Consider the following 22,291-nt stretch of genomic DNA (forward strand, 5'->3'; position numbering starts at 1 on the left):
AGGACACTTGGAATACATTGGACAAGCAGTATGGAGGAATATTGACACGTTTTTTATGGACCTTTCTGTCTCGGGCACCATAGACCTCCATTATTTGAATGTCAGCAGACAGCAAGAAGCCTCCCAGATCTCCAGATGCATTTTAGATATCAAAAAAGTACTCCAGGGTGTTGTTCAGCATGGGGGTGAGTAGAAAATGAAGGCTAATCATGTTTTGGGTGTACTATTCCTTTAAGGCCGTGGGCTGTTTTCCAACCAGGTTTTCTCGTCTTTCTAACACAATTCAAGAGAAGAAGGTTTGGAAATATTTTATTAATGCTTTACATTTTATGTAAATCACAAACGCTGGGATGTGGACTGATCTAACCTAGACTGGAATTTTTTACACTATATATTTTACACTATAATATTTGCCATTTCATAAGCTTTGATTTTGTGATTTGTGAAACGTTTGCTTCATCGCAACCTGGTGGTTTAAGCTGGATGCATTGTTGTGTCCAAACCAATAGTCTTCTGTTTGTTTTGTGATTATTTTTGATGTGACAAAACTAGTGTTTATGTTTAGTACTTCAATCATATTCTAAAAACAGAACTTATCAGATATACTGAACTGTCTGCCACTTTTTTATTTTCAGTACAAATATAGGCTACAGAGTGCGCTATTTTCTATTCAGCTAAAGTTATATCAGTGTTAAAGCCTTTAATGTGCTAATCATACACACACACACATACACTGAGAAATCCCGAGCCATATTAGGATAGTGTGATACTCCTTTGGTATTGTGTGTGTTTGTGTGAGTGTAAGATCTGCACTATGAATGGGCCGTGCATTTGTCTGGCCATATTTGTGTTTGCCTGTCAATTCTTAGTTGCCATAGTTTGTGTTACATAGTGATCCCAGAAGGACTATAATACTTTTTCTGGAACAGGGTCCAAGATTTTTGTTTGGATCACAGCCTTGTATGTGTGTTACTGTTTGTATTGCCCATTTTTGTGAGGACCAGTCTGAGGCCTGGAGGTATGAGCAGATCAGCTTTTTGGTTTAAGGTTCTTGATGGAGAGAGAAGCATTTTTCTTCAGCTTAGCTTTGCTGCTTTTTTTCTCTCTTGTCCTGAGTTTGGCTTAGACAAAATGTTATATTCATTTTAGGACTATCATTAAAATACATCTCTCATTCTGTCATCAGTTGAGAAATAACACTTTTTAGTGGTTTGTTAGGCCCCTTAATCCTTTCAGAGGTTGGATACACATTGCTTGTTTTCCCTTAAAAGGCGCCGATTGTGAGTTGCAGTTATTCTTATAACTACTATAAAAAACAGTCAAGAATCTGTGTAAGAACCTAAAAGCATGGAAACATCTGAGATGTTTACAATCTAGTCTGTGTATATTTCTGATTTACTGAATGTTAGAAAACATTTATTTTTAATTCTGAGAAAAAGGTTAACAGAAGACCATTTACCTTTCTTCAGAAAATATATTAAACAAATTGAAAACTGATGTAAGCTTCTGTGAATACTGTTGATCATTATCATATAATATTTAGCTGTTATGAAACTGAAGCCAGGGCTAACCTTGCCTTTGCTACAGCAGACCTCTCAAGGCCTTGGCCTCTCTAGGCCTGTGTGAGGTCCCGCTGGTTCTAATGGCACCTTTTTGTTTGTTCTGTCTGTCATTATTCCCCCACTAAATGAATAAAGTAAGAATTTATTATTATCTAGAGACTATTAATAGCAGGAAGAAAAATGCAAGTCCAGACGACCCGACCCACGTGTAATGTCACAAGTACATTTCTGTTTTAACTGTCAAGAATGTCAAGATAGGAGAAATGTCATCTTTCTTTATAACTTTCATCAGAACTCTGGCCGCAGCATTTTGGATAAGCTGAAGACTTTTAGCTCAATGTAGTGGACATCTTGATAGTAAAGAATTACAATAGTCCAGACTTGAAGCTTAAGAAATATATTTTTATTTTTTTAGTTTAGTTTCTCAATATTAATTCCCCTGGATAAGATATTTAAATTTTTGCAATATTTCAGAGATGAAATAAAGCGATTCTAAAAACCTGATTAATATGGGATTTAAATGACAAGGGTCCAAGTTGGTTGTTGGATTCCAAGTCAAAACTTATTATTTTATAGCCCTAGTCTTGATGCTTCACAGTGTGATTCCAAGTCGGATCTTGAGGAACACATTAGGTTTCCAAAGGGCAAGTTCAAGTAAAGACTTTAGAGCATATGTCCAGGTTAACCCGTGAGGATTTAGTCTGCAAGTCTTTAGTTGTGCAACTAAATTGCAACCCGTGTCTAAGTCTTATGCTACGTTTACACCGGACGCAGCAAAAGCAGCAAAATCGCGTCTGCTGCTTCATTTTTGCTGATTGTACCAGTTAGTTCTGACGCGCGGCTGAAGCAGCTTTGCTGCACTGGCTGCGCGGTGCAAAAGTGGGTCTGACGCGCATTGGGCAGAGCTACTCTATCCTTTCTTTGCCTTGCAGCTATATTTGCTGTGATCAGTGGGAATAAAGTAGTTCTAATATTATATATATATTTTAAGTGAGAAAATACACCTGAAAACTTCATCAGTGCAGCCAGTTCATTCAGATTACAATCCTGCCTTCCAATGTTATTTCTGTCTGAGCCGCTCAGACCCCCACATACCAGTGGTGCGCCGACAGTAGGAATCCCTTCAACAGCAGCCTCTGGCCGGGTCGCCTCCTCGCGGTTCACCGCAGCAGCTGGTAGGTGTTTTTCATTTAAATAATCCGATCTACAGGCACCAGAATAATAAAAGCGAACATATTCTGCCGGCAGATTTCTGCATTTTAAGTTAATTTATGCGTCAATAAACTGTTTCAGAGGAGTGATCATAGCGCTCTGTATCATCAGCGCTGTGTCTCTCTCCCTGCCAGCTCCCAGATCAGCTTCTCTGTTTGGTTGACGCAGCGCATCAAGCAGCAAAAGTTCAATTTTTCCATCTCGAGCAGCAGCGCATTTGCAGCGCGCCACACGCGTCAAACGCTTAAATGCGCCCAACGCGCCGGTTCAGCTGCTCAGACGCGCTGCGCCTGCTGCTCAAAACGCGCCGCGGGACCTTTTCCTGCACCGTGACGCGCATCAACCATTGACTTTGCATGTAAACTCGCTGCTTCTGTCGCGTCTGCTGCATCCGGTGTGAACGCAGCATTAGACTGAAATGCCCGTCCCTATCAAATTTTAGGTACAAATCAGTCTTTCAGAATTTTACAATATTAATTTTTTTTTTCTTTTTTTTTATATGGGGCTGCTCAGTGGAACAGTGGGTAGAACTGCTGACTTGCAGCAAAAAGGTTCTGGGTTCGAGTCCCGGCCCGTCGTCTTTCTGCATGGAGTTTGCATGTTCTCCCTGAGCATGTGTGGGTTCTCTATGGTACTCCGGCTTACTCTCACAGTCCTAAAATATGATCCTTAGGTTAATTGGCTTCTCTAAAAAGTCCCCTTAGGTGTGAGTGTGTGTGAATGGTTGTTTGTCCTGTTTGTCTCTGTGTTGCCCTGTGATCGACTGGCGACCTGTCCAGGGTGTACCTCGCCTCTCGTCCGTAGACAGCTGGAGATACGCACCAGCACCCCTCGCGACCCCACTTGGGATAAGCCTGTAAGAAAATGGATGGATGTCTTTTTTATGTAAAACAAAAACTATGTAAAATTTAACAGGTCAGTTTTTTTTAGCATATTTCTTTAAAAAACTTGCATCACACAGATCTCAGGAGTAAACACACCCACACTGTTCGGTCTCTGTTGTGTCCGCTGCTCTCTGCATAACAGTTCGGTGAAGAGAGAGAAAATTTAAATAAAGGTTAAAAAACACTTTTAACAATATGTTGATAGTATAAAACCTGAAAATATTTCTAATTCAGTCCAATTAAATCTATGAACCCCTTCATGCTGTTTTCACAGTGAATTCAGGCTCCCCGTCTTCCTTTTTTATTCCCAGTCCAGCTATTAAAATATCCTCTGAAATATTAAACACTGTATTATGCACATTTCATTTTAGCTGATAGGGTTAAGATGAAATGAGGACAGACCAGCGTAGTCCCACAATTACACACAGGACTAGCATTGTTAATCAGTACATCAGTTGCCTCTGTGAACCCATCAGAGAAGCTGCATGTAGCAACAAGAGAGAGATGATGTAATCTTTAGAGATTGTAACACGTGTTATACATAAGCTATTAAAAGTTATTTAAAACTCTGTAGTTGTTTTTTACAATTAAAGCTTATCTGGAGACATTTCCCTAGTTATGGTCATTTTGAGATCCTTTTCCTACTTCAGAGCAGAAACAGGCTTCATCAGTTTGTGTGTTATATCCCCCCAGGTTGTGTAATAATACTGGGAGCTTAGAATAGAGTTAGAACTGTAAAGCCAAACCTGAGACTTTTCTAGGGTTGAATCTGTGTTCTGAAAGTAGTTTGTGAATCCACTAACTCAAACTGTGTCAGTGCTAAGCCTCATATTTTATATAGTCACTGCTGTTGGGATGTGAAGATAAATTTTCTCATTTTAAGAAAAATTTTACTTTTTGTTTAATTTTTAATCTCAAAATATTCCTGTTTAAAACAGTTTCCTTTAGAAAAGAAGCAGAAATTGAGACAATTTGCTGCTTTTGCTGTCTAGCACTTTAGCGTATTCTGTCATGTTGGGTCCAAAACAGATAATGTCTTGCCGGGGATTATTCAAACTATCTTTATGCTGATTCATGTCCACTTTTAAAAAGTGACCTTCCTGCTTTGGCAGCCTTAACCTCTTGTAAACCTATTCTTAATTTTAAAAAAAATAGAAAAACATGATTTGCTGTTTGGCACTTACGAAAGATAAAGATTTAGCTATCTAATATGCAAATTTATGAGAGTGGATATAACTCCAACCTCTAGATCATAATGACCTTTGGTATGTGTAGAATATGCATTAACCGACAGTGTAATTTGGGACCTGCCTTTTGCTGAATGAAATTTGAAGATATAACTGATCTCATTGTAAGGGTCCTTTTGGGGAATATAATCTAAAACCTCTCTCACAAAGCATTTCTGTCATAATCCTGCAAAGAAAGGCTACCCATCAACCCTATCTAGTTATTTAAAGACCATGAGTGAAGTAGTGATATGCTGCACATCTATGAGTTATCCAAAATTAAACAAGCAGTAGACATCCAGTATACTACAGAAGGTCTCCTGGGTCTTTGCTTTAAGCATATTTTTTGGTAATGTATATTGCAGATTCCTAATTATTTTCAGAATAAAAGAATATGTCAGACAACCTTAGAATATTACTACATTGGATTTATTTTTGTTTATTTTAAATTTCTTTGCACACTTTTAAGTACCCTCATCAAACTTTAAATAACATTCTGTTAAGTAAAAATGTTCCATGTTGAGATTTTTCATATTAATGAAAATGTTTTTTATGCCTTTAATTATTTGTCATTTCTTTACTGCTGGTATCAAGAATGGTGTAGAAGTTTTTTTTCCTTGGTATTAGTAGTAGAGTGATGGGGACTAGGAATCTGATATTCATGACAACAATACTGCTGTTGAGGCTCATTGAAAATGCAATTATCTCACAGGACAGTAGTGAGAAGTTTGCCATCCATTTTTGCCTGTGTTGTGTGTCAACTGTGATTGTTGCTAGGTGAGAGTGTGTTCTCTGAGTTAGTCTCAGAGTCTCTTCTTATATGCCCATCAAGTACAATCCCAGTGCCTTCCACAGCTGTGAGTGGAAGGCAAATATATATCTGATAGAAGCTGATATAATCTTATATTGTTTTTAGATATTATCAGTCGAACCTAGAATATGCTCTACAATAGGGAGCATCAGCCTGTTAATGTGCGCTGGGAGGATGGTTTAAAGATGCAGGTTAAAGTGGTGATGACAACACTCATATCCTACATAGTCACCTCTCCTGAAGCATCGTTATTTATTAAAATGATGCTGCAGCTCCCTCCAGTGGTCATTTAGCAACCACACAGGGATTCAGAAATTTAGAAGAAAATAGGACAAAGAGGAAGTGAATGATTCAGCTGTCAGCTCTGAATATGTGTGTGGGTGTGTTTAGATAAAGTGTTTGTATCAACGTTAAGCATGTTTACAGTTTTCAATCCGCCTACATGATGTTCAGAAAGGCTTCTGCTATTGCAGCCTGTATTTTTCTGCTTTTATCTTATTAACCTAATTTCTTTCAGGATTCTGATATGATGATTCATATTAAGCCTTCATTTTTTAAACAAAAACTTAGCAATATGTCTATGAATTCAACCCCAATAAAATTTTTTGACTAATTTTGGGAGCTGCTGAACAGATCAAATATTGTTCAAAATATGTTATCAATGAAGCCAAAACCAGGCAGATTTTGTAAGGAAGCTATATTTCCATTAACAATTTATAGATTACATATCATTACATCTATTCTGTGAATAAAATGTACAGCAGATGGTTATGATGAATACTCTGATGTGAGGTATCTTGGATTTCTTTCAACCATATCTAGGAAGAAAAGCAGCTTGCTTTTGCTTTTAATAATCCCAGAGGGAAATGACTCGTTACTTGCTCCAGATATACAAACATTTATATATATATATATATATATATATATATATATATATATATATATATATATATAATATAGTATAATATAATATAATATAAGAATTTTCTTTGTGCTTCAGAACACACAGGACACAAAGTCCGAGCAGAAAATGCTCTGAGCTCTGCTAGCGTGGGTGCATGTGAATGTCACGCTTACATAAGCTCCTGCATGTTTTATGGCCCATTTTATTTGTGTCTTTGAAATTGTCGAGGGGAAATGAGCCCACAGTGCTGTGGTTTGCTCACAGTGACTTCACTTAGATTTCCGTTTTTTTTTTTTTTACGAAAATTGTCTCAATGAGCAGAGAGAGAATTTCCTGCAACTTAAAATTTTATTTCCCTCCATCCTACATAATATATGTTTGAAAACACATAATGAGTGTCCCACCTTTATGTCTGCCTAGCAAACTATTTGACAAATTGTAAAGGAAAAAAGAAGGACTGCTACTTAATGCTGTTGTTGAGAATGATTTTAAAAGTTTTCTCCAGTATCGATTTCCAAAACATTTGCATTCTTCCTTTTCTCATGCCTTCCTTGTTCTGTCATTTGTCTAGTTTGCTTCTTCTTCATAAATTATATAATTATTTGGAGCGTTATGTTTATTATTTTATATTTCTTAACATTAATCAGCTTAGATATCCTACAAAGGAAGTTATGCCTCAATATTTTTACTCCATTTTTGGTGTTTTGCTCTTTTTTTCTCGTCAGAGGTCCGTCTACTCTGTTCTTTAATTTGGTTACCGGCCTATAAAGTCCTTGATCTCAGTCTGTTGTGTTTCTTTTAATCTTTTGTCTTTGTTGCAGTGTACATGCGGAGCCATAAGAGCATGGAGTCTGTGGATCCACAGTTTACTATGAGGCGGAAGATGGAGCAGCTGCGTGAGGAGCTGGAGCTCATGGAGCACCTGAGAGATGTGAGATAGTGTCATCTAACCTGATAAGATTCCATAGCAGTGAATTTGGTTTGAAAAAAGTAGATGCATCTATAGCTGTTTGCTGGAGGATTTAAAACCAATTATAGCTCCATGTGAGCCTGCGGTGGTTCATCTATAATGTCTTGTTTGCTTCTTCGTGCTCCTTGAACTTTTTGAGATTTTGTCAAGTTGTGACCATAATCTCAAAGTGTTTTATTGGTATTCAATGCAATACTTCTAAACAAAGTAGTTGAAGTGGTTTTCTGGCACACATTACTTTTTCTGTGTTGGCCAAAATCTTACTTCTTAGCCCTTCTGAGTAATCCACACATTTTGGTTTTCATGTTTGTGAATGTACGTTAGCCTGGGTAGTTGTAAACATAGAAATGTTTCCTCTCAGAATAAAATCAGTCTCGGAGATGGTATAAAAAGACAATTGCCTTGTATTTTTTTCAGGTGTTTAAGTTTGTCTGCTTTACTTGCTCAAATATGACTTCATAGGCTTCTGAATGCTTTGCGACATAAAACAACAACATACCGATATTGTCAGAGTTCTGGTTCTCATGCAGAGAACCAGATCTCTGTATAGAGAGCAGGAAATGAAGTCCAGTATTAAAAAACAGCTAAGCATTGAAGATAAAGCTGGCTATCAATTATAGTCAGACATAGACGTATTAACCCTATAGATGAAAAGCAGATGTAGCTGCAATAATATTAACAGGTGAAACAGTATTTTAGATAATGTTGGAATAAGCAAAAATGAAAATATCTGTTTCAGAATTTTCTTTTTTATTAAATCCATATTTCTGTACGTCCTATGTTTCACAGGCACCGCGCAGATGGCACAGGCACTGCACAGTGGACCAAAGTAAAACATTGCAGTTACCACCTTGGTTAAATCAGAAACCAAATTGAACCATATTTTATGACTTGTGGAACAGAAATTAGAACCATTCTACCGTTAACCGTTACCTTTATCCCAATAGTTATCTTTGCCTGAATATTATAAAACAGCTGGAAAAATCTAGAGATAGATCTGGAAAAGAAGGAAGTGTAAAAATGAAGTGTTGAAGCTCTGTCTTTTTTTCTGTTCAGTCAGAGATTCCAAACCTTCCCACTGACAGACTCCTGCTTCCACTTTAGATCATAGAGAGCAGACTGAAAGTTGTCCTTCCTGAAGACCTCGGCTCGTCTCTGATGGATGGTGTCGTGCTCTGCCATCTAGCCAATCACATTCGCCCTCGTTCTGTGGCTAGCATCCATGTTCCTTCTCCAGCAGTGGTACGTGTAGAAAATCAAGGCATTTAAGTTTTTAATAATCTAAGCTGAGTAAGAGTCGTTTACATGGATTTCCTTTTGTACGCTTAGCCCAAGCTCAGCATGGCAAAATGTCGAAGAAATGTAGAAAATTTCCTGGATGCCTGCAGGAAAATAGGTGTACCACAGGTAAGAAGGGCTTTTTATTATGTGTTTCTCTGTGAACTGAGGATTAACTTAATGTTTTCCTCCAAATTCTGCAAGTGTGGCGTCATATATGAGCTCAGAACGTATGAGGATTTTGAGGATTAAAAAAGAGAACATTTAAAGTTAAGACATTTTAAAGGTTTTAATTTCCTGTTAACTTTAAGCAAGGTTAGACCTAAAACATCCTCAGTTCACGAGACAAATTTCCTTCATTGTTCAGTATGATAGATTTCTTTTCATGAGATGTAAAAGAATATCTAAACGTGTCCTGCAAAGAGATTTTGTTCAAAAGTTAAACAATAATCACACTCTATCTATATGAATTTGATATAATTATTTCATCCCGAATTAGGATTTTTGCAGGACACTAAACCAGAAATGGGATGAAAAGCTGATGGTTCCTTGTTTTTACACACAGCAATCCTTCCGTTTTAAGAGCTCTCGTTGTTTAGACAAGTGCCACAGTGCACATGACACATGAAACCTGAGAACCAGTCAGCCATCTCTCAGCTCTGGTTTAACCCCCCTTCCTCAACGCATCGCTTCAAATGGGGCCATTTAACATTGTCATGTAACGCTGACATCATTCCTGCTATCATGACTGCCTTCAGCTTCTAGCTTCCTGCATTTTGAAAAGATTTGACAGCATTATCGCTTTGTGCTGACTGATTTTTAGTTGAGCTTTACTGTGAGTCTCTGTGCAAATGTCTATCTGTTTATGTGAAACATTATGAGGAGACACAACTTTCAGGAAGTTGTAGATTGTGTTTATGTGCTGCAGTGTGAGACGATAACATTAAAAAGTTCTGTTGTGCAATGAGCTTTTGGGAAGTTATTAGATAAAATCTAGCAAAGATTTCTGAATCTCAACAATACAGAATACTACAAAGCAAAATATTAATTAAATCATCCCTGACAAGGTATTTAAATCCAAGAGCAGTACTGACCAAAGCCTCAATGAGCCAGATGCATACATGCAAAACAGCCCTTTCATTTCAGATGCATCAGGATCCCTTACTTTATTAAGAAAACATATGGGAAAAAAATAAACCAATTACAAAACATCAAAGAGGCAAGTCACAAAGGAATTGAAACATACCAATGTGATGAATACTATTTTTCCTTATTGTGCCACATTAAGTTGTGTTTAACTGTCTACTGAGAGAGAGTTTATCTCTGTCTTTCAAAGCAATTTTTTAAATTTCAGAACAAATGCTATTAAAGCCATTTGACACAATACCTGAAAACAAAACAGTGAAATGTGTTGCCTTCTGAAACCAAATATTAATGTCCTGTGTGTAATTATAGTGAAAAATCAGTGTAGAGAAGGGCAAATGAGCAATAAAGTTCTGTGGGGATTTAGGCTTAGTTATCTTACAAGACAATATGAACATCTTGCATTCAGTCCATACATTACCTGAAATTTACCAAAACATGGCAGCCTTTTTAACCGGACAGTTTGCAAGCTGAGAATTGATCAGCAAGACTTGTGAGAGACATAGCAAAATGGTGCTTTGTTGGAGAAAGAAAATACATTTTTTTTTTCAAATGCTGCACTTCATGCTGAAAATACAGAACACACAACGAGGCATGGTGGCAGCATAATGCCGTGGGGATGCTTTTCTTCCACAATCCAGACTTGCTGTTGCTATGAGAATTTAAAACAAACAAAGCCTTTGGTTAGCGAGGTTAAGTGCAAAGAACACATAATCTTTCAGATTTTCCTGACCAATAAAATGCTATGAAAAAATACATTTTTTTTCTAGGCTGTCAGAGTTTCTTTAAAAATGATTGTTGGGATATTTGAAAACCAAAAGGTGGGCAGTGTTTCAGTGTTCTGTTTTAATTAACTGCTCCAGTTTTTTTAGATAAACCCATTGAGAAAAGATACTTGTATGATATATGGTACATTTTTCAAACAAATTCCTGGAAGTATTGCAACAACAAAAAATGACAAATTTATATAGATGTTGTTCTTTAATTAATTGTCATGTTTTATTTGTTTTAAGTACATATTTGTTCTTGGTATGTGCCACTTTCTTTCTAAAAAAAGAATGCTGCTTTCTTTTCTTTTTTACGTGTTTGACCTATAACCTCGACCGCTGCTTGCTGAGAGCTTTAAGTCTCTTTGCGGATGTTGCTAGCTACCTGTAACCTGAGTGCTTAACTGCAAAAGCTTCTGTGCTAATTACACTAGCTTACCCATCAGCTGCCTTCTACCCCTGATACAGGGCTGCTTACTGGGAGAGAGACGTCCAACCAGGATTCATGAACATCCTCTCAGTAAGCATCCCTGATGGTTGCTGCGGTAACCCCTGCCTGCCTCTGCTTCTTACTTGCTGAGACTTGAATATTGACCTTTGTGTCCATTGGTTAACCTCCTGCCTTTTCTTTTTCTTTTTTTTACCCTTCGCCTGGATAACATCTTTCTTTCCTTCTTTCTTTCTTTTCTTTCTTTCTTTCTTTCTTTCTTTCTTTCTTTCTTTCTTTCTTTCTTTCTTTCTCTCTCTCTCTGTGTCTCTCTTTGTCTCACAAATCTTTGGATAACTTCTCTGTTCATAAACATATATTTTCCTTTTGCCTTCTTTTACCATTGGTCCCCTTTCATTGTTTTGCACTTTCTTTCTTCTGTGTAACTTTGTCTACACTTCAACCTTCAATCCACTCATTCTCTTCATACTATATTCCCACATTCTTTTTCTTTTATAACTCTTGTACTCACATTTACACTTTTATCTTTTTTTTTTTACTTTATTTGTTCTCTCTTTATTATGCTTCTTATTTCATCCTGCTTTTTTCTTTTGTCTGACCCCACATTTTGTTTCCTTACCTGTCCCTGCCTATTGGGGATGCCAGTCATCCCTTTGTACGCCCTATGATATCACACAGTGGCGCCTGCACCCAGTCCATGCCACTGTTCTAGCCCTGGTTGCCTTGGATACGACCTCTTCAAACAAGAAGCCTGACAAGACTATCTTAGCTGGAAGTTCTGCCTCCTTCAGGGACCCAGAAACTCGCTCATTGGTCTCTGTTACCACTCAAACCCCACCTCCTGCTTGGCAGATCTGGGACATTATTGGCTCTAGCCTGCTTCACATCCTTTGCTTAGTTCTTCTATTTATAGCCTACAGTTGGATTGAGCTAACGTAGCAGTTACTAAAGCCCTGGAAGACCCTCCTCCCTCCAGTTTAAGCCCTGTCCCTCCACAGGATCAGCCACTGTATGTCTTGTTAACAAAATCCACAGCAATCTGAGCCTTGAGATCATTTTCTTTGTCTTTGATGCCTGCTTGAGAGTTATGTGGTGGTGCTCAAATTGTCTGAAGTTTGGAGGCAGTCTCTGACAGACATATTACATGAAGAAGATGGAGCAATGGGATTCACTTCCATGTCATGGAACTGTAAGGGCACCATTGCTTATTGCCTCTCTCTTTGTTTTTCTACTGCTTTTGCAATAAAGCGGAATAAACTCTGAAGCAGAATGAACCAAGATAAAAGGACTGACTGTCGATAGAACAGATGGAGTAAATATGCAGAAGAAGCACCAAATTCCGTTGTTTGTGATTTTATACAGTAAATTTGTGAATATTGGGACAAGTTAATGGCAACATTTCTCTTTTGGTTATCAATAACAGTTTTGTAAATCCAGAATTCATTAAGGACCTTTATGCTTGGCTTGTTAGAGACACTTACATTATATGTTTATAGGATCTCTTCCTTATATTGCTTTAGAATCTTAGTATTATACCAGTATGATATGGAGTTATTTATATTTGTGTAGATTATGAATTTTTATTGTTTTGGTTGTAAAGAGTAAATAGGGCTATACCCTGCAACGACTGGTGTTTAATCAGTCATTGGACTTTTATATTCACTGACCATTATAACCTTAACAAATAATGCGCATTTTAGAACTTTCGGCTTGATCAATCAGGATCTGAATAAAGTAGGATTATAAATCGGTTATTAAATACAGAAAGGAAACAATGTTACATACAACTGAAAAGTGACAATTATTTAAGATCTATTTGGTGTAAACTTAAAAAGTTGGTAAGTATCTTAGTTGCACGAAGGAGAACTTTAGGACACTTTTATCGGACAACTGGCCAGCAGTCCTCAAACATGCTCTAGAAAGGGATTTCCAAACGATTAAGTTGGCTAAGCACTGGGATATCTAGAGTTGGATTCAGAGAACAAAAGTGGCATTACGTGTTGTCACTAGCAGTCACCAGAGGGGAAGGAAGATTCCTCTTAAATAATAAAGAGAGCATTGCTGAGGGCACTGTGACCAAGAAAACACACTTCTCTAAACTCACTGACCCCACCAGACCAGTACTCTCACTCTAAATGTGTTCTAAATATTAGACCCTGGGTATCTGTTACTGTAAAAGATTGACCCTGTTTTTTAATTTACCCCTGCTGTTAGCTTGGAAGATGATAAAGCCATAACCTCAACAGAAACTGAGCAATACCTTCCCCCACTGCTCCCCATCTACTGAACTCTTAGTTGTTGGAAGTGAGAAAGAGGAGCTAAATTTCAATCTTAAAAGGATTATTTAAGCAAGTATAATTATACTGTATAATTCATGTTTAGTAAGTTCAACCTATAAGTTGGTGCGGGCTACCTAAAACTGGGATGGAAATTATTCCCCTGAATTTTGAGTTGGTAAAACTGGAACTGCTAAACAGCAGGTGTTGTGCATCAATGATGACTGCCCTAAATAAACAATAACAGACAATCATCAATAACAATCACCTTAGTCTGACCTTGCTGTCCTGTGCTATGGCTTTACAGGCTTTAAGGTAGTAACAGTGCACAAAGCAGGAGCACTGAAATGGTCTTTGCAATCAACTTCATGGTATGAATAGTGCAATACTTACAATGTAGTGGACTAGTTTATTTGGAAACTAATTTTCCTTTTAGAAAATTAACTTCAGCTTTTGCAACTTTGTACATATGTTTTTGCCGGCTTGACACAAAGGTAATGCATGGTTCACATGGCAAGGTTTTAAAGTTGTCAGTTTATTTTCTAAACAGACCCCCAACATGACTGTAAAAACTTGTATAACAGGTTTGTTGCTATAGTGTGTAGTGTACAGCCACAGAGGGAAAACGCAATGTACCGACAACAAACTGATTTTAATTTGAAAAGTTAAAATGTCAGTGGGGATAATCTCCCAAATGACTTGACATAAAACATGAGTTTAGAATAAATAGATATGGCTAACAAGGAAGAAGCTATGGTAAAAGTTTGTTGGCTAATTTTAACAGAAGAAATGGCAGAATAAGTGGAAATGGCATTAGCTACAAGTTGTCTACAAGGGATATTCAACAAGCTCATTTGTCCTAAGGAAATTAGCCTGTTTATGGTGCCAGGCAGTTCAACATTGTCAATATCCTAAATCTGAGGTTTGAGTAGTCCTTACTTCTCTCCGAGCAGAATTAATTACTCTGAAGACACCACTCACAGTAACAATATTTCATTGATGTATTTTGGAGCTATCACAATAATCAGGGTATCTTTAAGTTTGTTGGAAGGTGAGGAAAAAAAATATAATTATGTTGTCGTGAATCAGGCATTAATGTGCTAAATCACCTACAGGACATTTGTGGTGCTGCTTTTTAAGTCTTGCACACTGCTCTAATCTTTTTTAACAAGAAACTAAGTACACCATTTATGTTCAGTTCATTATTTAACTACAAACTCTGTCAGTTTAATGTGGAGATGAACCACTTGGCTTGCTAAAAAATGTCTCAGAAGAATACTTGTATTTGGCTGCCTTATGGTGTCACTTATATAGTGGCTATTTGCCACTGAATATCAGATGGTTTGTTTCTAATCTGAAGTTTGTATTTTTTTTTTTCCAAATACAAGTCAATCCTTAAAAAGTCCTATGCAGTCTTTGAATGTATGGAATTTATTTTGATATGTGTACTAGGCTGGTTAGGTATAGAAACAAAATTAGTCTTTAGTTTAGTTTTTTTTTTGTTTTTGTTTATTTGTTTTTTTGTTTTGTATTTAAACCGAATAGGATCGAAATTGATACCTTTTTATTGAAATCTGAGAAATGTTACAGAAAATGCACACAAAAAACTAGATAAATGATGTGGTAGAGGCATAGATGTTTTCTGTGACTTGTTTACTTCAAGCCTGTTGCTGGAGAACATCTTCAGCCTGCTTCAATTGTTAAAAATTTGCATTTAATTAGCTGTTTTTATTGTTCCATAAAAACAGTTTTTAACTTTCCATATTGAAAACATAAACAGATATTTATTGTTTGTTTTTTTCTGTAACTTGAGAGTTTTCTTCATAATCATCTGCCAAACCGACCCTTATTCCTACTCTAAAGCCCTAAACACACCAAATCCGATTTAGCACCCTATCTGACAGTAAATTTTGTCGGACGAGGTCATGGCATTTAGCACTAATTTAGAATTAATTGGGATAAACACCCCAGACTCGATTTTCTGCAAGGGAGTTATGGTTGGTCCGACTGAGAAAAACTGCAGGTCTATTTTAGTCGGAGTATGCAGCAATTCAGCGATAATTTCATGGGTCTGACAGAAAGAGAGACGAAGTTTCAAAGTAAAAAAAAAAAAGCCTCAAGGAAAAAAACACTAAGTTAAATCTTTTAATCGAAGGATAACACTCAGGCTTCAAGTTACACAGTGCATATGTATAGCAGTCGGGACAGAAGAGTTGCAGTCTAAAGGTCGATTTGTGTTGGATTTTACCAGAATTTATTAAGTTATCTGTCAGGGACCTTTGGATAACTCGGTGCCAGTCCACCCATGTGTCTTCTGTCAGCTGTGTTTACTGACTGACTCTGTGGTACCCTATCTTGCTTTTCTAAAAGGAAAATCCCCCAAAATTATGTCTTTTCATTATGGGGAGGAGTGGGAGGGCTGTCAAGGTCAAATATGAGAGGATATGAACAAAAGTTATGTAAAGCATTGCTTCAAGGGAAATACAGAATTAAAAATAAGCTGAAATTTCATCTTCTTTTTTGTAAATGGTGCATTGAATTTCTCTTGGAATAAGGAGTGATATTGTAACATAGTTGACCACGTTTTTATTGCATAGAAACTGTGGGATGCGATAGACTGTTGGCATAAGATAACATATTTGTCATAATTTCAATAATTTAAACAAAAGGGGCAGATATGAAAGGGGCAGATATAAGCTTGTTCTTTCTTCTTATTCTTTTTATTAGATATGTATTGATTCGGGAGTGTGTGTATTGTTTGTATATTTTCTGGAATTAAATAAACTAAATGAAATGAAGTAAAAAAAAGTCATCAAAAAATTATGTGAAAATCTACAAATTAAAATCAGACTTTGCTTTTAACCATGCTTCAACAGAAATATATATATATATATATATATATATATATATATATATGGTGTTTCTGCTATTTACCACCACAGGTGTCTGCATCTGGTAATCAGTCAGTGGGCATAAGTGCAGGCACGTTACCGCTGCATGTTTACACTGCCATGCTGAATGGGATGACCCATGACTTGTGTAATTATTCACTGATTGTATTTATCTTATTCGTATTTGATACATACGGTTTCTAAAATGTTTTGCATCTGACACCTTTTGCATAATTTAATGGTTAAAACTTTGCTCAAAATCCTATTGTACACAATCAGATATACCTGATAACAGCCAGTAGAAGACTACACAAAAAATTATCTTGACTTATCCCATAGTAATAAATTATTAATATCAAAAATGTATTTGTTTTTTCTTTTTACATATTTTGTTAGGGCAAATAAGGAATTCAAACAAAAAAAAAAGTTATTTTCTGTTTTGTTTTATTCTTGGTTTAGGCTTTAAAGGGTTAAGTAGACCAGCAGGTCCACTTATGAGTCATACAGAGGTGGGCTTCTCACATGACCTGTGCCATGAACTCAAAAACATTCAAAATCCCTCCAATTGAATTGAAACTATTTAGGAGGGAAAATTAGATATAAAAGGCTTACTACTGTCTCAAACACTTGATGATAGTTGTTGCTTCTATTCGAGGCTCAGCCGTTTAGTTTTAGCGATTTAAACTTTTTTTTTTCCACATAGGGTACAATTGGTTTGGATAACATTTCTACTTAAAAACATTAATCGTTTGACAATGTCATTTTAAATTTGCTCAATATTCTTTGTGTTATGATGTCAAATATTGAATCTTGTTTCATGAGAAAAAAATACAAACCAGAAAGTGGAAAGTTTCCCATTCTACATTCACTTTGGTATTTACAAGCATTTAGTCTGTCACAGGTTCTGCCTTTGGTTTCCTTTTTTTTTTTACAGCTCTCCCCTTTTTTTTCTCCCCTTTAAATCCTTCATGTCTCCACCTTTCAGGACAAACTATGCCTTCCTCACCACATCCTGGAGGAGAAAGGTCTGGTGAAAGTGTGCGTCACAGTACAGGCTCTGGTGGACGAGGCCTCCTCCAAACCCCCCCTCCTGGTGTGAGTGGCGGGCCCCAAAGTGAACGTCGCACACTGACGCTGCTTCAAAAAGCCACAGCTATGCTCTGCATCATTCTCAGAAACTGCACTGATTTCTTGTCAGGGTGCAGAAAGGGAACTAATTAATCGACTCTGAGAGAGGAACCTGGAATTCAGTGTGGAGGCAAATAGATGACGAGCAGTTTACTTTGCTGCAAGTTATTTTTAACCATAAAACAATCAATTTGGGATCTTTATTTTTTTTTTTCCTGTAAACGGTTTTTAAAATGTAAACAAAATTAAGAAAATATTTACACTTGCTGGTTCCATCCTTGGTAAAATATGAATATGAAGTGATCAAAAAGAAATTTGTGTTGTGATTAAAAGAACATGTTCTATGTGTTTGTTTATGAAAAAAGCCATAAAATGCCAAAATTACATTGTTTTTCCTTTAATGTCAAACTCAAAAATTGAGAATATTACATTCAGACATAAGATGCAAAATATTTTTTGTGTAAATTGGAAATTTAATTTGTTCCTTTTTCTAGTTTGAATTGTTCTGTTACAGAACTTTGCATCTTTTCCCCTCAAACCTTTATTTTTTACTGCCTGCTTTTAGTTTTAAAATCACAAAATGGGTTTTTCAAACTAAAATATATTTAGACAAAGATTGGACATGTCTAGGCTTACTGGTCTGAATATTTTAATTGCCTTAATTGATTTCACTGTGTATGCACACATATTTTGTATCTTTTTATTATTATTTTTGTGCTCTGTACAGGATTTAATCTGTTATTTTGTGCTGAACGTGTAGTTGAAACATTTTCAGTGTTTTACCTTTGGCTCTTTGAGGAGAATCAAACCCAAATACTAAGGTCTTATGACAGAGGGAGACAGCTTTTATCTATCTCTATTTAAACCAGAAGATATTTATAATATAGAGAAGCTGAAGAACAGAGGCTTGAGTTGTTGTATAGAATCAGACAGAAATACTCCAAAGCTATTTTTCTCTAATATATTTTGTGTAATAAGTGTGTATATTTTCTAAAGGTTAACTGGGACTGTGCATTGGTTTTTCTGCGTATCCCTGATGCGGGTGTATCTGTCTTAAACTGTCTCAGAGGGGACCCTAACCTGAGTTTCTGTTTATCTTTGACCAGTCCTCATATGTCTAACCAGTGTTTCTCCATTGAAAATGAATCAGATGGACCAGTTGGTGTGTTTATGTCAGATGCAGTTTGTTTCATAATGTGCCAAAACATGTGATGTTATTAGATTATAGTAAGACAGTTCTGAAATTGTGCATGCAAGGCTCAGAAGCCTGTATGAACAGACGTTCAATTACACACTAACAGAACCTCAGAAGGATTTACACCCCTTCACTTTTCATGTCTCTTAAGGGCTCCATATTTATTTTCTCTAACACTTATGAGATGAGGCAACTATAGCTTGACCCCCACAGAGTACCTTTGTCATCTTATCTGGTCTATTCTTTCACATATTAGCTATATATCCTTCATTGGTCAGGCAATTTCACTAGTAGCCTGTACTATATTTCAGTAACATGTCAAAGATTCTTATTGTTCCTAATGTAGGTCTGCAATGCTGAAGTCTTTAAGACATTTTAAATAAGTATAGTGTTGAAGGTTGGGGAACAAAAAGTCTGGTTTTCTTTATCACACCTTGAAAGAGCAAATTTGGAGTTAATGTAGCAAAACATTCCCCTGGCCTGCTGACTGTTAAGAGTGTGTGGGTGTGTGCTTGTGTGTGCCTGCTTCCAGCTGGAGTTGATGAGAAACTGCAGACTGTGTGAGTCAGGCTGGGCCTGGTTTACTGCCCTGTTGATGCCTTATTACACAGTGTGCTTCGTCAACAGTATGTGTGTGGGGGTGTGACCTTTGGCACTGCAGACCTGGAAAATATGGAGCTTTAAGTGGGCAGAAAAAAACTACTGGCTCTTATTGAACACTGTAGTTAGATAAGTGGGAATTTGTTTAGATTTAATTTTCAGCATTACTGTAGGTCTGCTGTCCCTTTCTTATATATTAGGCTCCAGATGTTTCTATTTAGTTTCTTGTACTTAACAAGGCTGAGACTCTTTCGTCATTGGATTTTTGAAACTGCAACAAAATTAGTGGTTAAATGTTTTATGATTTACCAGAATGTCTCTTTGAATGATACGGTGCTTAATCTCCTGAACTTAATATTGCCATAGGGTATTATTTTAACTGAAATGAAACACCATTCAAAACTCATAATAGTAAATATAGAAACTACTATAAAACGGGGTCAGTTTCAAGATATGTTTTGTCTTAAGGTGCAACAGCTGAACAAAATAGAATAGTTTTAGGATTCTGCAAAGCTTTACACCGCTGATAGCCACTGTAGCCCATTACAGTTTATTTGAAGAGCTTTTGAAAGTTTCAGATGAAAGTTTTTATCAAAAAAGAAAATTTTTACTGTGAACTCTCAGTATGTTTTGTAGCAGCAGTTTATTTTCTACACGTTTGTGTTTGTCCCGAGGCTTTATCAAGGGTTGCAACAGTGATAATATAAAAAGGGCAGAGTCATTTTAGCCTGTTATTTATTTATATAATAGGATTTTATGGTTAAAACAGTTCTTATTTTAACTGACTTCTACAACTTATGTTGACGATTAACTTTGTTAGTATTTCCAAAACACCTGTATTAATTTGTATACTCTAGAGAATACCGTTCTGTACCTTTACTATTACCAAATGCTACCAATTTTTCCAGTTTCAACATGTTTTAGATCAAGATCAGAGTATTAGCTCCAACATGCTGATCCTTTCTGTTATCAGCTGGAAGTCTCATACTTTTTGGATTTCTTGCTGCTTGATTAAACTGCAGACAAGTTCAGCTTGTTGTAAAAAGTATTTGGTCATAAAACACCAGATCAAAAGAAATATTTAAAGGAAGACATTCTGGATGCAAAGAGCACTGTAGATAAGTGTGGTAAGGATGACTTGGTTGTGTTTAGGTTGTTAATTTTGAGTGCTATTGGTCTTAAAATCCTTTAATTGTGGTTGGAAGGCTAGCCTCTGTGTTCGGGCCTAACTACTTTCCACCATAATTGTCCAGCTTGTTTTCACATCCTCAGCCCTGTAGCCTCAGTTAGGTCCAGTCATACTGATCCTATCAAGCCACAAATAAAGCAACCTCGTTATTTTTTTACAGAATCATAGATGTGAAAACAAATGAGGCTGAGAGGCTTGAGTTTTTGATTTAAAAACCTATAGCTCCATGGCCATGTTATTTTTTGAAGAAACTGAACCAAATTTAGGGAGGTGAAAGCCTCCCCCCTATTGGCAGATAATAGGTACTACAGATGGACCAGAAGGATTTTTAGAATAATACATCCGATAAGTTTTCTTTTGCAATAGCAGCCAATAGTGGAAAATCTAGAGTCCTGGCCCTTCTAAAGAATGCACCAAAACATGTCTGCCTTTTGTTTAAAACTTGAGTGCCAGAAACAAACTTCTAACGTTCTTGAATAGTTGACCAGTTTGGGTATTTTCATGTGTATCTGAGGCTTGATAAATTTCCAGATTCAGCAGTAAATTAATCATTTTTAATCAAACTACGCCTAAAAGGCTTCTACTGGATGGATTAGTCGTCTATAAAGCAAACATTCTTTGTTTTGGATTTTTTTTTTTTTTTTAACCATAGATTAACCTGTAAATATTTATCACCATGTGGAGAATTTTTACTTTATGTACTGTATTAACAGCTGTTTTCACCATGATATCATGAAAATTATTAGTTTTATGTATTCAACACTATGGGCGGCTGACAGGTCGATATATCCCCATAAATCTGAGAGCTAGAATTGCTGCTCTGCAGTGTTGTCCCTCTTACTTATTTTAACCTGGGGAGGATGGCTTCCTGGTTTTGAACATCCCTGGGGTATAAACTATTCACTTCAATCAAACAGATCATAGGGATATGTTTGCAGTGACTCAGGAGCCTGAAACAGGCAACTTGATAATTAATTTTTTTGAGTCTTCCACAGGGATGTGCCTAGGGGAGGAAAAAGCATAAAAACAACTTTTGGTAAAATCTGGTAAGGCAGAGTTTTGGTTAGAAATATGCCAGTGAAAACAATGTATGAGCCTGCTTATGTTAAGCAGCTGTTAAGAAACTGCCTGTATTCTGTTTTTTGTTGTTGTTTTTTAAACTTTTGACGGGTAGAAAATAATTTTTGTTTTTCAGGTTCGTTGAACTTTTGATGTTAACCAGCCTTTTTGTAAAAATGTGTGATTTTTTGTCACATGTACAGCATGCATGAAATGTCTCAGTAATGTCGCCTTAACTGCTGTGAATACTGTATATATATATATATATATATATATATATATATATATAAAACTGTATTTTTCATCACTTTATCAGTAAAGACCCCACATGTTAAAACAAACTTGTCCTTTATTGTATCCTCTGGAGTAGCAGTTAACACAATCACTGTAAAACCAGTCATTTAGTGAATTAATGCTGGTTCTGATTACTTCTCACACTCAAGCAAATTTGGGAATAACTTGAAATGTGTAAGTACAGTAAAATATAGCTCATTCCATTTTCTGAACAATATTCTTTTAAGGATTTGAAATATTAAAATATTTATCTGATTAGCCATTTTACATTCCCCCCACGGTACTGTGGTTTTGATTCATCTACTAAAGAACCAATAAAAATGCAAAAAATATATATTGTTAAAGTATTTCACAATCTTTTGTACCTTTCACTGAGGGTTTTGAACTGAAACTTTCATATTTTTCAGTGGTGATAGTAAACCTTCCAAGTTACAAATCAGAAACTTTTCCTTTT

At 36.4% G+C, this 22,291-nt stretch overlaps 1 protein-coding gene across 1 annotated transcript in view; it reads left to right on the plus strand.

Moving 5' to 3' along the window:
* Positions 1-21,789, plus strand: part of LOC107103713 (leucine-rich repeat and calponin homology domain-containing protein 1-like) — an 84,171-nt gene extending 62,382 nt beyond the window's left edge. Inside the window, exons 17-20 of the mRNA XM_015403517.1 lie at positions 7,421-7,530; positions 8,674-8,811; positions 8,899-8,976; positions 17,358-21,789. Coding sequence (XP_015259003.1) covers positions 7,421-7,530; positions 8,674-8,811; positions 8,899-8,976; positions 17,358-17,471 — 440 coding nt within the window. The 3' untranslated portion in view covers positions 17,472-21,789. The remainder of the gene's footprint in view (positions 1-7,420; positions 7,531-8,673; positions 8,812-8,898; positions 8,977-17,357) is intronic.
* Positions 21,790-22,291: the final 502 nt, after the last annotated feature.

This window comes from Cyprinodon variegatus, unplaced genomic scaffold (genome assembly GCF_000732505.1).
Source record: "Cyprinodon variegatus isolate N-32 unplaced genomic scaffold, C_variegatus-1.0 Scaffold1512, whole genome shotgun sequence".
NCBI classification, from domain to species: domain Eukaryota; kingdom Metazoa; phylum Chordata; class Actinopteri; order Cyprinodontiformes; family Cyprinodontidae; genus Cyprinodon; species Cyprinodon variegatus.